This window comes from Gopherus evgoodei, chromosome 5, assembly GCF_007399415.2.
Source record: "Gopherus evgoodei ecotype Sinaloan lineage chromosome 5, rGopEvg1_v1.p, whole genome shotgun sequence".
Lineage (NCBI taxonomy): Eukaryota > Metazoa > Chordata > Testudines > Testudinidae > Gopherus > Gopherus evgoodei.
The window spans coordinates 18,558,390-18,572,880 of NC_044326.1; the positions used below are offsets into that span (position 1 = coordinate 18,558,390).

The 14,491-nt window shown below is 40.4% G+C and overlaps 1 protein-coding gene across 3 annotated transcripts in view; it reads left to right on the forward strand.

The window, feature by feature from the left end:
• NSD2 (nuclear receptor binding SET domain protein 2) overlaps window positions 1-14,491 on the forward strand; it is a 148,308-nt gene that overhangs the window by 22,110 nt on the left and 111,707 nt on the right. For all 3 annotated transcript variants that reach the window (XM_030564596.1, XM_030564595.1, XM_030564597.1), the window contains one exon: window positions 1,707-2,335. In XM_030564596.1, the coding sequence (XP_030420456.1) occupies window positions 1,736-2,335 (600 nt within the window). In that variant the 5' untranslated portion in view covers window positions 1,707-1,735. The remainder of the gene's footprint in view (window positions 1-1,706; window positions 2,336-14,491) is intronic.

Sequence of the window (14,491 nt, forward strand, 5' to 3'; positions counted from 1 at the left end):
TGGGATTCAAAGGGCTCTGAGCTGCCCACAGAGATTCTTGGCCGTGGCTGAGATTTAAAGGGCTCAGGGCTCCCCGCCGCCACGGACAGCCCAGAGCCCTTTGAATCCCAGTGGCGGCTCTAGCGGATGCGCTGGGGCTGGGATTTAAAGGGCTCGGGCTCCCCTCAGCAGCAGGAGCTCTGGGCCCTTTAAATCCCTGCCCCGGCCCCACAAAGCTCCGGGTTCCCGCAGCCCCCGGAGCCCCGGGCCCTTTAATTTGACCCTGAGGGTTCCCAGCCAGCTCTTCAGCTGGGAGCCCCTGGTTGATTTAAAATCAAGTATCATCTCCCCACCTCCAACCTTCCTTTTTGGCCCACAGCTGTTTTGGTGGGGCGGCACTGGGAAAGGAGGGTTTGTTTCTGCAGGGCTGGGTGGTGCTGGGGCAGAGTGTTTCCGCGGGGTCGGGGGGGTTTCGGCCCTCAGCTGTTTTCTTTGGAGTAATGTGGCCCTCGCCGCTTTATGAGTTGTCCAGGCCTGATGTAGGGTTTTTAACACTAAAATGTGCTAGGTTTTTTCTTTTTTAAATTAATTTTTAAAACATGTCTAGATCTGATTATGCAGTCGAAACCACATTCGTGTATAAACTTCTTCAAATCTCCTTTTGTTTTGGAGAATGGATGTTACAAAATGGTGTAAAATCATAATAAAACCCCTCATTTTAACCTTAGATTGCTGGTTTAAATTTTGCAGTTTGGTCATTGGCCTGAGGGAAGGGATCTTATTGGCCCATCCAGTACCTAGTGGACAAATATCCACATAATAAAACCACCACCACAAGTGGAATTAATTAGTGACAATTTTAGCAGAGAAACCAAGGATAAATCATGAAGACTGATCTATACTTTTTCCCTAGAGGAAGGTGCTTTGATGGCAGGGTTGGCCACCATTTGCAATGTAGTGTGAAGTTTGTCTCGCCACTTCCCATAGTGTATCTCAGCGGCTCTCAAACTGGGGGTCGTGAAGTTATGTGGGGAGTTGCAAGCTGTCAGCCTCCAACCCAAACCTCGCTTTTCCTCCAGCATTTATAACGGTGTTAAATATATAAAAAAGTGCTTTTAATTCTTGGGGGGGGGGGGGGCGGCAACGTGGAGGTCACACTCATAGGCTTGCTTTGTGAAAGGGGTCACCAGTACAAAAGTTTGAGAATTACTGGTGTATCTATTATATGAATACACAGGAAATTTAAGTCTAATCTGGTACACTTTACTAGAATTAAACAGGTTTTTTTTACATAGTTTTGTTACTAATACGATGTTATGTTTAAATTTTTAATCTTTACACACTTTAATGTTTTTAAAGTAAATGGAACTGCTTGTGTAAATTATGCGAGAAGGATTTGGGCTGTAGATGATTAAAATTAATACTCTAAAATCACTATGTTTTCCTATTTGGAGTTTGCTAGAACATGTTTAGTGAAATTAGAATGATTTATTGTCAGTTACTACTTGTTAGAATTTTTGGTACTTATGCATTGGCAATAAGTAACACACACTGCAATGCTTAGGTTGCATATTTTGTAGAAAGAAATCTACATTTTAAAAAAACCATTATTTAAAAAGATTTTTGAGATTAAAACCTTACAGAAGCAGCCTTAACCAGGCACTAAAATGACAATTCTTTTAGCATATTCTTCTATATTTCAAAAAATCTTTTTGTTTTTGTTACAGCAGTGTAAAACTGGAAAGATCTGGGCTGAATGGACTTTAGCATCAAAAGAAGTTCTCCTCTGTTAACTCGAAAAATTGCTAACCACATCAAAATGAAGCAGGTACCAGAGATCCTTGGAAATGCCAATGGGAAAACACAGAATTGTGAAGTGAATCGTGAGTGTTCTGTCTACTTAGGCAAAGCACAACTTTCTGCCGCTCTACAGGAGGGTGTCATGCAAAAATATAATGGTCATGATGCCCTTCCATTTATTCCAGCTGATAAATTGAAAGATCTGACTTCTCGTGTGTTTAATGGCGAGTCCGGGGCACAAGATGCGAAGCTGCACTTTGATCCCCAGGAGATAAAAGCAGTTGGAACGCCACCCAACACTACTCCTATCAAGAATGGCTCTCCAGAGATTAAGCTGAAAATCACTAAAACCTACATGAATGGAAAGCCTCTTTTTGAATCTTCCATTTGTGGAGACAGTGGAGCAGCTGTGTCCCAGTCAGAGGAAAATGAACAAAAACCAGCAAACAAGGAGAGGAGAAATAGAAAAAGAAGCATAAAATATGACTCCTTACTTGAGCAGGGTCTTGTTGAAGCAGCGTTAGTATCGAAGACTTCAAGCCCCTCTGAAAAGAAGGTAGTAAGTCTTGTTTTTCAATCTCTTTGCCACTAGCCTTGTTTGTTAATCAGATTATTGCTGCTGGACCCATGAACATACCAGGTGTTTCTATTTCAAGTATTTTGAATATGCACCTTCTCTCAAGCAAGTTAGTCTTGTCGATGTTCTTAAATCCAGAGCCATTTAGGTCTTTGGACCATCACACTGTGCCCAGTTCCTAATACCTTGAATGTTTTCTGACCATTACTCTATTTTCCCTGGCTTCAGATGAAGTTGAATGACTTAAAAAGACAAATGGATAGAGTTGCTTCATTATCTGCTCTTGAATTGATTACATAAACATAAGTTTTGCCTATTAAACTTCAGAAATTAAAAGGTATCTGAAAAAGGTAGCCACAACATAATCAGAGGTTATGTGCTGATTTTAAATTAGCTATATTTAACACAACTAAATAGGTATGGATTCATGTTACATGTACTCATCAAAGGTCTCCACATTTTTGCTGAACTTAATTTATTATTTCTATTTTTAAAATGTGAACAGTAGTGCTTGTTTAAATAGAGCTCATTTTGTTATATTTTAAAGTGAGGAAATAGCTTCATTTTTTTTTTATTTCCCATTATGAGAAGAGAACCTGTTCTCATCACTCATCTAACAGGAAAGTATCCCTGCAAAGAGGTTCCTTATATGTATGTTGTTCATAACGTTCAATGGCAAATTTGGAATAGTTTGTATAGAGAAATCAAGACTAACATTTATTAGTAGTATGGCCAAAAGAAAGATGTTACTCATTGAAAGGAACTCTTTATAAAAGTTATAAAATTAAATGATTATATATAAACACTTAATAAATAATGGCTTTATTTTCTATCAAGGCCATGTTTTGGTCCTTTTTGTTGTCATCCTGAGCTTAAATCTGACATTACAAGAACTTTTATGTTTTTGTTTCCTCAAAATTTTTAAATTAATACCATGAAATAATTTGTAACTAATTTTTTTTTAAGTTCGCATCAATTGGACCATTTTCATAAGTATCAGGAATGTTACTCATGTTCATCTAAGAAATTTTAGATCTAATATACAGGATGAATAATAAACATTAGCACTAAAACATTTCTAATAATTTTTGCGGACCAAAAAGCATAAAATAGCTTATTGTGCCGTACAAGGAAGTATATAAATGTAGCTAAATCTACTAAGTTAAAACTTGAGACTTAAAACTTTAAATTAAAATGTTAAGTTTCTCTAAAATGCTATGCTAAAATGATCTAATTAGAAAGTTATTTCCAGCTACAGAAAATGCATAAAATGATAAAATAAGACTGTAACCGATATCTAACAGTTAAGCACAAAGTGAACACTGAATGCAGTCTTACTTCAGTGGAAGTTAATATTTGACTTCTTGGCACAGTGATCTCCATGATTGTTTGAGACAGTGACTCATGAGCCACTGATGGCTTTGATGTTATAGAAGTAGATTTGTGGCCCACTTGAATGTATTCAGCAAGCATCTCAGTCTGAGAGAACCAAAAAATCTGACACATCTTTTGAGTTGTAGCAGACCAACCGATTGCTTTTCTATAAACCATCTTCACACAACAGCTTTGTATCTATCAGCTGTAAATTTTGCCAGTGGATCATGTCCCCTGCAAATTTGAGTCTGAAGTGATCCATTGGTCATATTTGTGGATGACATAAAATTTGAGGTAGCAAAGCCAGGAGAACAGAACCAAATTGTAAAGTGACCTGGAGAGATTAGAGAGCTTCAGGCAACAAGGAACAAAATACTTCAGCTGGCTGAAATGATTGCAAAAAGGAGTGGCCCCTCATACAGTTGGACCCAGAGTCCCGTTTTAACTTGTCTTCACTTAACAATGCTTCCCATATTTAGGAAGCTGCCAATTAAATGTGCTGTTTAGTGTTTACCTCTTCTTACAGATAATTTAATAAAGATGTTCTTTAGGGTATTGAAGAGATGAGTTTTCTTTCACATCAGCTTACTTCCTTCTCACCTCTCAATCCAGTGTTACTGTTTTTATAGCGTGATTCCTTTTAAAACATGCTATTTATGGTCTATAGTTCTGTTGTCCTACTGTAGGTTTTCAGTTCTTGAAGAAATAATTGATTCATTATTCTTTTAGGAACTGAAATTGGATTTTTTGAGTAGTTAAGTCAATCACTTGCTTTACAATTTTTTTTTTTTTTTTTTAAACAATGGTATATTTCCTTTTTTCCAGTCTGGTTCCACCAGATCCCTGCATTTAAAATAGACAGTGGTTCAGTAAGTTCGCTATCTAGCACCCTTAATATCTTATGTTGAATATCTAGACCAGGGGCTCTCAGACTTTTTTTCATAATAAGTCCAAATTCCATTCACATTTGTGATTCCCATAATCTGTTATATTTGCAGCCCAATAACATCCTCGTGCCAACCACAGCAGTTGTCATTGAAAAGTAATACTAGAAGAGGATTGCATTTTTAGTTGACTTTAAGGTAGCGTAGCAGATTCAAACAAGGGGAGCCTGCTCCATGTGACCAAATTTTTTTTTTGTGGACCACCAGGAATTGCGCCACAAGCCACTGTTGGTCTGGAGCCCACAGATGGGGAATGATTCTTGTGGACCTCACGAGTATATATTATTCAGATTTTCCATGTATTCCCCCTACCTGCATATAATCAGCTCTAAATAGAGCTATATTGGACTTCTACAATTACTTAATGTCTGTACAGCACTTTACATTTTCCATATGCTAGATGAGTGCCTGCTGCTTGTTGTATAGAAGGTTTTGGGGGAAACAAATTGAACTGCGAAGAAATTACCCTGTCTGGTGTTGCCCAGATAAATGGGACTTCAAAAACAGTACTTCTCAACAATTATTTATTAACTACTGTTCAGAAGGTAGCATCATAAAAGTAACTGGGCCAGATCTCATCACCACTGAGGTAATACCATTGACTTCAATGGAGCTATGCCAGTTTACATCAGCTGAGGATTTGGCCCAGAGTGTTCAACATCAAGTGATGTATTATGCGTATGCAAAGCCCAAATGATTGCTCTGTGTAATTTGTGGAGAGCATTCTGATCTCTTCACTGATACTGTGGCCTACCCCTCGTTAGAGTCCATTTTTACTGCTGCAGAGTGTTTAAGACTCTAGGCTTCCCTAATAACTTTCTACTAAATAATTTGCTGCCCTCAAGCCTTTCTTGGTGGTTCCCAAAAAAAGCAACCTCTTGAAATAACGCTTCAGTGCCCTTTTTTACACCATGGCTATGGAACATCTTGTGATTTTGAGGATTCAGGTACAAAGTGAATAGGGTAACTTCTTGACTTAGGCAGAACTGAAACAACACCTTAGGTAAGAAGTTAACAGTTGGTTGTTCTTCTAGTAGTGTCCCTATGGGTACTCTGCTGTAGATGTGTCTGTGTTCCTATGCTGCTGATCAGAGAGCTTTGGTCTGTTCAGCCCACACATGAGCTCCACCCGTCCGCCCTGGCTCTGCCGTGAGGCTAACTAATGTGCCCAGGTGAACCCATTCGCCGATTGTGACCTTTTTTTAGAATTGTTAATTTTTAGCTTCCTTCTGAAGCCTCTTTTCTTTCTTTACTTCATTTACATTTTTATTTGGCTGTTTGCTAAAAAAAAAAAACTTTGTTCATCAAACCTGGCTGGGGAGGACTCCCCTGGACATGGTATGCCTTGTTCCCCGGGCTTCAAGAAAAGTCTCAGTGGCAAGGAATCTATTCCTTTGACTGACGGGGACACTCAGTGTGTCCGCTGCCTGGGGGAGAGAAACATCCCACAGAAATGTGGTTTGTGTCAGCAACCAACGCCCAGATCCAGAAAGAATGGAGAACTGAGGCTTAAACTCCTCCTCATGGCATCAGTCCTTCAACCACCCAAGCCATGGTGGGAGACCTCACCACAATACTCTATTCTGAAGGGAGGTGAGCCCAAAGGGACACCCACCAGCCATTCACGTAAGGCCTCTAAGAAAAGGTCTGTGAGTTCTCATAGTCAGCCCCGATCGACCTGAAAACAATCAGTTTGATCAGTAATCATGGGTACTGATGGCACTGAAACCGCCTAATCTGGTACCTAGGACTCGTTGTACTGTCCCGACAGAGAGCATTGGATTGCCTAAAGACTCAATGGGCAAGAGAACCGTAGATAATCCATCCTGGGGAAGGCTCTTGCGATATGAATATCAACATCAGTACTGCCTGTGGTATGCCAGGCACTGACAGACTATACTATCAGGTCCGAATCACTGGCTTCTTTGGTACAGGCATCTTGGCACTGACAATCACCACTGGTACTGATGCCTTCGGTGCCGCCAGACTTTGGTGCGTGACAGACTTTTTGATGTCTGATTTTCCAGTACTGAGTTCACCTGGCATCTTTGACTTGCTGACAACCTCTTGCTGTGCCCCACCCTTTTCGTTTTCTGAGTCAGAAAGTGAGCAAGAGGATGTGGTCTCCTGCCTCTCTTCTTACCTGCTGTATGATGCCAAATTTCACTATGGACCTCAGTCATATTGTCATCCTTATCCACGGCCTCCCTGGTTTGGTCAGCCATCATACCAACCACTGCATCCTTTTCTATCACAGTGGCCCTATTGGGAGCATTGGCAGGCTCAAAGATAACAGGCCTCCCATAGTTCCAGTGTCTCCTACCAGCAACCAGGGAGACACCCTCCTTCAGCTGCTGCTTCAAGGCCATCTGAACCCCCTGATCAGGCAAAAGAGGAACAGGAGGCTGAAGGTGAGGAGGCAGTTACCTCTCATGCCCATTTCTCTCATTTTCACCAGATGAGACCGTGATGTCCCCTTTGTCAATCTATGACAGATTACTTTAAACTGTTCCAGGACTGGCACAGCGGGTAGCAGAGGCACTAAAGATACCACTACAAGAGGTGACTGAGTCACACCACAAGCTAGTGGATATTTTACATTCTTCAGCCTCATTGAAAGTAGCCCTCCCTATTAACGAGACACTCTTGAACCCTGCCAAGATCATATGGCAGACCCCTGTATCTGTCCCACTGACATGCAAGCAGGTTCATAAAAAATACTAAGTGTCGGCAGAAGACACTGAGTTTCTCTTCTCTCACCCACCTCTCAGTTCAGTCATTGTGGATGTGGTCAACTCAAAGGACCCCCAATTTAAATCCACCCCCTATGACCTGGACTGGAGGCGCTTGGATCTTTTTGGCAGGAAAACATACTCCTCTGCCACGCTTCAGTTCCTCATTACAAACGATCAAGCCTTAATGGCAAAATACTATTACAAGAATCATTTGAAACTGAGCTCTTTTATAAAACAGCTTCCTGATTCACATAAGGAACAATTCAAGGCCATAGACAACGAAGGCCAATTGGCCGCTAAGACATCTCTCTAGTCTGCGCTTGATGCAGCTGACGTGGCGACATGCTCCATTTCTACTGCCATCATGATGAGACCAGTCTTTGCTCTAATGGGCATGTGAAGGAATGGGACAACTGCCAGCACCAGTAATTCTTTATGCAATGTTGTTGGGCACCGCTAGGATGATCACTGATAAGACGTTTGTTTGGGGGAAAAGGAGGAAAAATATAAGCCAGCAGGAAATCCAGGGATTGTGGTCTACATCTACTGCTTCCAGCGATTGTGATCTGCGTGTGGTTTTCCCATGAGGCTTTCAGATCCATGTGGGAAAGTCCCAAACCTCTGACCTCAGTTAATATATTCTGGGATTGTATCCTCATTTCCTGCTCTATGGCTGATTGTGACTCTCTGTCACTTGATTTTTACATTCGCTGCTCCAGCAATGTTTCACAGAGTGAGAAAGCGGCAATATTTTCATCGATTCTAAGGCCAGAAGGGACCATTGTGATTATCTTGTGTGCCTTCCTGTACTGCACAGGCCATAGAACATCCCCAAAATAATTTCTTGAGCAGATCTTTTAGAAAAAACATCCAGTCTTGATTTAAAAATTGCCAGTGATGGAGAATCTACCATGACTTGGTAAATTGTTCCAAGGATAAATTATTGATTAGAATGAATAATGCCATATTTCCAGTCTGAATTTGTCTAGTTTCAGCTTCTAGCCATTAGATCCTGTTATAACTTTCTCTGCTAGATTGAAGAGCCTATTAAATATTTGCTCCCCATATAGGTACTTTATAAATTGTAATTGTCACTCCTTAACCTTCTCTTTGTTAAGCTACATAGATCAACTCAAGGAGCTCAGTCAGTATAATGTACTATTTTGTAATGCCCTTGCTTCAGGTGCTTTCCTGGTTAGGTAGCAGATGGTACCATCTGTGGTTACTAAACATGTGGAACAGAGCTTATAGAATTTAGTATAGACAACTTGTATGGATCCCTGCACCTGTAAGTAATGTCAGGCCGGATAAATTCTTGCACTTGAATTTCAGCCCCCTCAATTCAAGATAAACACTTCATGACTGGTGTCAAATGTGGTATTCAGTTAGAGCAGATTTTGGATGTTAGGGAGCTCTTGTGGTAGGATACATGCAGTACACAATCATCGGCCATATGTAGCATGGGGAATAAAATCTCAGATCTTAATCCAAATCCCCCTACCGACAGTCTTAATCACAGAATTAAGTGCAAATTTTCTTTTGGTAGGTGGTGGTGGTAGTAGACGACCTTATTTGGTGTACACTGACTAACAATTAGAAGAAAGATCTGGTTCCATGTGGGAGTGGTGAAGACCTGTAAGCCACTGTTACCCTTCTCCTGATATTAACTTGGCCAGATCCTCCTTGGAAGCTGAGAGGATGATAGACTTTAGGTCGTCCTCAGAATTCTCTCTCATCCATCTGAAACAGTATGCAAAGGTCTTATTGTCAGAGATAGTTCTAGTACTGCAGATACTTTGAAGATGTGATCATTTTTTTGGTTCTTGGGTTGTGGAAGAGTGTGTGCACACTTACTTTCACTGTTTAATGCAGTTTCCCAGATGGTGGTTGTTTCCCTCACATCTCTGCCCTTGAGTGGGAAAGATATAGCTTGCTGTGAAGAGGCACTTACTTCTTATTTTCAAGGTTAACCATGCAGTCTGTAGAAAGTTCTGAGGGGTAAGCCACATTCCTTTCAGTGGTGGTAACTTAAATGCCAGTGATGATACTTGAAATGTTAGCATTGTTAACCGTTTCACTATTCATTAAAACAAAGAAGAGGAAGTGTATTATACAGATCTACACAATCTTCTCTTGAGTGACTGCTCATAATAATAATAGGAGATATACCAATCTCCTAGAACCGGAAGGGACCTTGAAAGGTCATCAAATCCAGCCCCCTGCCTTCACTAGTAGGACCAAGTACTGATTTTTGCCCCAGATCCCTAAGTGGTCCCCTCAAGGATTGAGCTCACAACCCTGGGTTTAGCAGGCCAATGCTCAAACCACTGAGCTATCCCTCTAATGAGTATTTTGGATAGGCCTTTAACAACACTCAGCAGAATTTGGGCTGAGTGTAATAGATTTAATTTTCCTGAAGAGGGGTGCAGCTTTCAAAAGTTTGAGAAAACTCTGGTTTAGTGGCTGTATTGTAATAACTATTGTTTTTGTGAATGCATCTAAAGATTGTTCATCTAATAGGCTTATTTTATAAAAGGTTAACAGTAGAATGCTGTTTCAGTGGGGTTGGACTTTGATTTCACTGGAATCCTTCATTTGACCAGAAGGGATCAGTACAAAATTGCGTTGTTAATGACTTCACTAATATGATGTGTTGGCCGGAGAGTTAAAGTTAGAGCAAGGGTAGGCAACCTATGGCATGCATGCCAAAGGCGGCACACAAGCTGATTTTCAGTGGCACTCGCACTACCTGGGTCCTGGCCACCGGTCTTAGGGGTCTCTACATTTTAATTTAATTTTAAATGAAGTTTCTTAAATATTTAAAAACCCTTATTTACTTTACATACAACACTAGTTTAGTTATATATTATAGAATTATAGAAAGATACCTTCTAAAAACATGAAAATGTACTATCGGCACGCGAAACCTTAAATTAGAGTGAATAAATGAAGATTTGGCATACCACTGATGAAAGGTTGCCAACCCCGGGGTTAGAGTTTGTCCCTGAACTGTGCACTAATCTAGGTCACCAATTCAGGACAGCAGTTTTCTGTTCTAGTCCCTTTTGACTGTTCTTTCTATAACCACCTTAGGATTTGAGGTTCTCTGTCTCCTTTTTCCAGAGCACTCACAGTGAAGGATCTTTCCTTATACTGTTCTTGTATTTTGTGCTTCTCCAGCAAAAAAAAGCAGAGTAAAATTGATCTGAGGATCACAAAAGATTGCATTCAGCTGCTTCTCTTGCTTGTACCGTACTTTAGGTGTTAGCATTAAAGACAGGATCCTTCATAGAGAGGTTCTGGAATTGTGCAGTTAAAAAAAAAAATGTAAGGGACAAAAGGAAGGATGGTTTTTAGGGTGTATATATTCCACTCTTGGTGGTGCATTTGAGCTCCGTGCTCTTGATTAAAGTCGTTTAGTCACCAGTGTCTGTTGAGACTGTGCTGCTTGTGCACTCGTGCACATGTAAGCCCCCGCTCCTCTCTACCCCCACCCCACGCGCACACACGTAGGAAGGCATAAAGAGTGGAATGGGTCAGCAGGCACTCAGTTTCTTCTTTACTGTCTTTGACTATGAGACAGAATTGAAAGCCCTGTCTCTTGCACACTTATGATTAAAACTGGTTTTTATATATAGTTGCCTATTTAGTATAGATTACTAGTTAGTTTAGGATAGCTTTTCTTACCTGGTTTCTGTTCTTGGTAGTTTTTCCTCTTTCATTTACCTAGTACTAATCTTCAGCCCTTATGTCTGCTCAAAAACTGCTGGGATTCAAATACTACCTCATGTGAGCAGATATCTCCTTTTGTGGTGGACATACTAGGTGCATGTTGTGTTTGTGTGAAGGACAGATCAATGACAAATGCTTAGTTTGTTAAATCCTTTTTCTAAAAGAATCCCAAACCAAAAGGAAACTCATTTAGGCTTTTTCTACCTATTTCAGGATGCAGGTGCTCCAATCTTTCTTGTGACCCTACAGCAAACTAAATTCATCACAGAAGTTTCTAAATAAGTTTTTTGTTCTAAAGGAATGTGTTTTAAATTTCTGTAGAAAATTCTATCTAGTGTCATGGCAATGATGTCTAAGTACATATTTTGGTGTGGATGGAGGTACGCTCTACCCCGATATAACGCTGTCCTTGGGAGCCAAAAAATCTTACCGCGTTATAGGTGAAACCGCATTATATCGAACCTGCTTTGATCTACTGGAGTGTGCAGCCTTGCCCCCCTGGAGCGTTGCTTTACCACATTATATCCGAATTTGTGTTATATTATGTCATTATATCAGGGTAGAGGTGTGTTACTTTCTCTTTAGAAATCTTAAAGAGTCTTACGCTCTCTTAGCTTGATGAAGCTTAAGTACTGGTTACTTAAACATGGAACTCTTCAAATAGTTGCATTTGATTTAATAGACCATTTAAATGGTAGTGCGAAACTCCAGTGAAGTGGCTGAAACAAGCTTGTGTCATACTTGAAGGAGAAAGCACTTAAGTTCTGTTTGGAATCGGTGCTGGAAATGTGATCCAGAACTTAAATTCTCTCCGCTCCATCTGTAATTAGTTGAAACTATTCTAGATTTTTCTCTTTATACCTTTGTTTTCAAAGTGAAATAAAAATTATCCTTTCTGCTGAGATGCAGTGTTACCATGGTTACCAAGATACCTGCTCATTAAGAATTTGTGCAGTAGCAAACTGGTGATTTAAACAGACTTTTTTTCTAAAAATAGAAACCATTAAGAAAATGCTACTTGGCTACTGGACGCTAAATACTGCAACAAAATTAAAACCAGGAGAAACAAATGAATGTTGTTAAAATTTGATCATTTGTTTTTTAAAAATATATTGCTTAATGGAATTCTCATTGTCACTTAGTCACAGAATGAGGATGGAGCAACTCTCCTCTAGGTCCAAGTTTTTTGAACCTCTGAGATGGTGGCAGCTTATTTTAATACAAGCTTTTTTTCCCAGGACGTTGCATGCTGATTATACAAATTCAACTCTACCTTGGTTACATTAGATTCTTCCAGTTAGTTTCTGAATTGTTCAGGAAGCAGGAGCTCTCCCCTCCATCTCACCCCCCTTCACCCCCTAAAAACAGTAGAACCCTGTTTATCTGATCCTCCACTATCCAGCTCTCTGTATTAATCAAACAACCAACACATATAGTGCCATAAATGGGTGATCTCTCCTGTGGCAGCACTGGATTATCCAATTTTTTGATTATCCGATCTCGCCCCGTTTCCAGTTAGATCGGTTAAATGGGGTTCTGCTATAAATCCTAAACATCATCCTTGAAACACATGTTTGAGTTGTAAAATCCACATTTGTGGAGTATCTACACTAGCATCTGCAGTTGTTTTAGTTAATTTGACCATCAATTAACGCAAATTACAGCACAATCAAAAACTCTAAAGGAAGGAAGATCTCTTCTGTTGTCTTCCTCCCCCAGCGAGCCTCCTTTTCCTTCCACAGGAGAAGGGGACCTGCTTCTGGCCTACACAACCACCTCCATCAGCTTTCCTGCTTATTAGCGATTAGAAGGGGCAGGGAAGACAATATTTTTATTACGTTATTTGCATTACACTAATGCTCAGTGGCCCCAGTGAAGCTGGACTAAGCACAAATGCATAGTAAGACCTTGTTCTTGCCCTCTGAAGAATTTACAGCCTAGTCAAGAAGAGGAAGTGGATGAGATATTCTTCAAGCAGGTATCGAGATTAGCTACCACACAGGAGCTGGTATTAATGGGGGATTTTAAGTTCTCAAATATGTGTTGGAAGAATAATACAGCAAAATGTAATATGTCCTGCAAGTTCTTAGCATATGTAGGGGGCAATTTTCTGATTCAGAAAGTATAGGAAACAACTAGGAGGTCATCCATTTTGGGTCTGGTTTTGACCAACAAGGACGAATTAGTTGCGAATGTGAAAGTGGTCAGGAACATGGGATGAAATGATCATGATCTGATAGCATTCAAGATCCTAAGGAAAGGAGGACATGAAAACAGCAAAACAAGGACACTGGGCTTCAGAAAAGCCGCTTTCAACCAACTCAGAGAAATAATAGGCAAGTTCCCATGGAGAAACCAGTTAGGAAGAATAGGCATCGAAGTTCGCTGACAGTTCCTAAAAGATGTAAACGAGAGGCTCGACATCAAGCTATTCTGATGCAGAGGAAAGGCCAGAAGAGAGACAGGAGACCAGCGTGGCTGCAAAAGGAGTTTTTTTTGCTGTCTAAACATCAAAAGGGATACATACAGGAAATGGAAGAAGGGACATGTCCCCAGGAAGTATACATGGGAATAGCACCAGTGTGTAGAGACAAAATTAGGAAAGTAATGAGTTTAACATTTCTTGCTAGTTATGAGATAAGAAAGGGTTGTACAAAAATATCAGACAAAAAAGAAAGGTGGTATATAGGTCCACTACTCAGTAAAGAAGATGAGCTGGTAATGGAAGATAAGGTGGCGCTGCTCAATGCCTACTTTGCTTCAGTCTTCACACAAAAAACAGTTTTGCTAGTCTGATCACATGTTATCATAGACAAGGGGAAGGGATGCAGATCAGGATAAGTAGAAGATCTCTGATGTATTGTTTGACTAATTTGACTGACTTAAGTCACAGGGCCTGATGATGAAGGAATTAGCTGAAGAAATCCCTGAGCCATTGACAATTATATTTGCAAACTGATGGATGAGAGGTCCTGGAAGACTGGAAAAGAGCCAACTGTGTCCATCTTAAAAAGGGGGATCCGGGAAAACTATAAACCAGTCAGCCTGACCATGATACCTGGGAAACTACTACAGCGATGTATAAAACATTCAGTTTGTGAATACTTGCAGGATGATGGGGTGATCACTAACAGCCAGCATCCAAGAACAAATCATTCCAAACCAGCTTGATTTTCTCCTTTCACAGAGTAACTGGTTTGGTGGATAAGGGGGAATGCAGGGGACATAATATACCTTGACTTCAGCAAGGGTTTTGACACGGTCCCATATGACATTTTCATAAGTAAGCTGGAAAAAATGTGGACTCAATAGAACTACCATTAAGTGGTTACATAGTTGGTTAAACAATC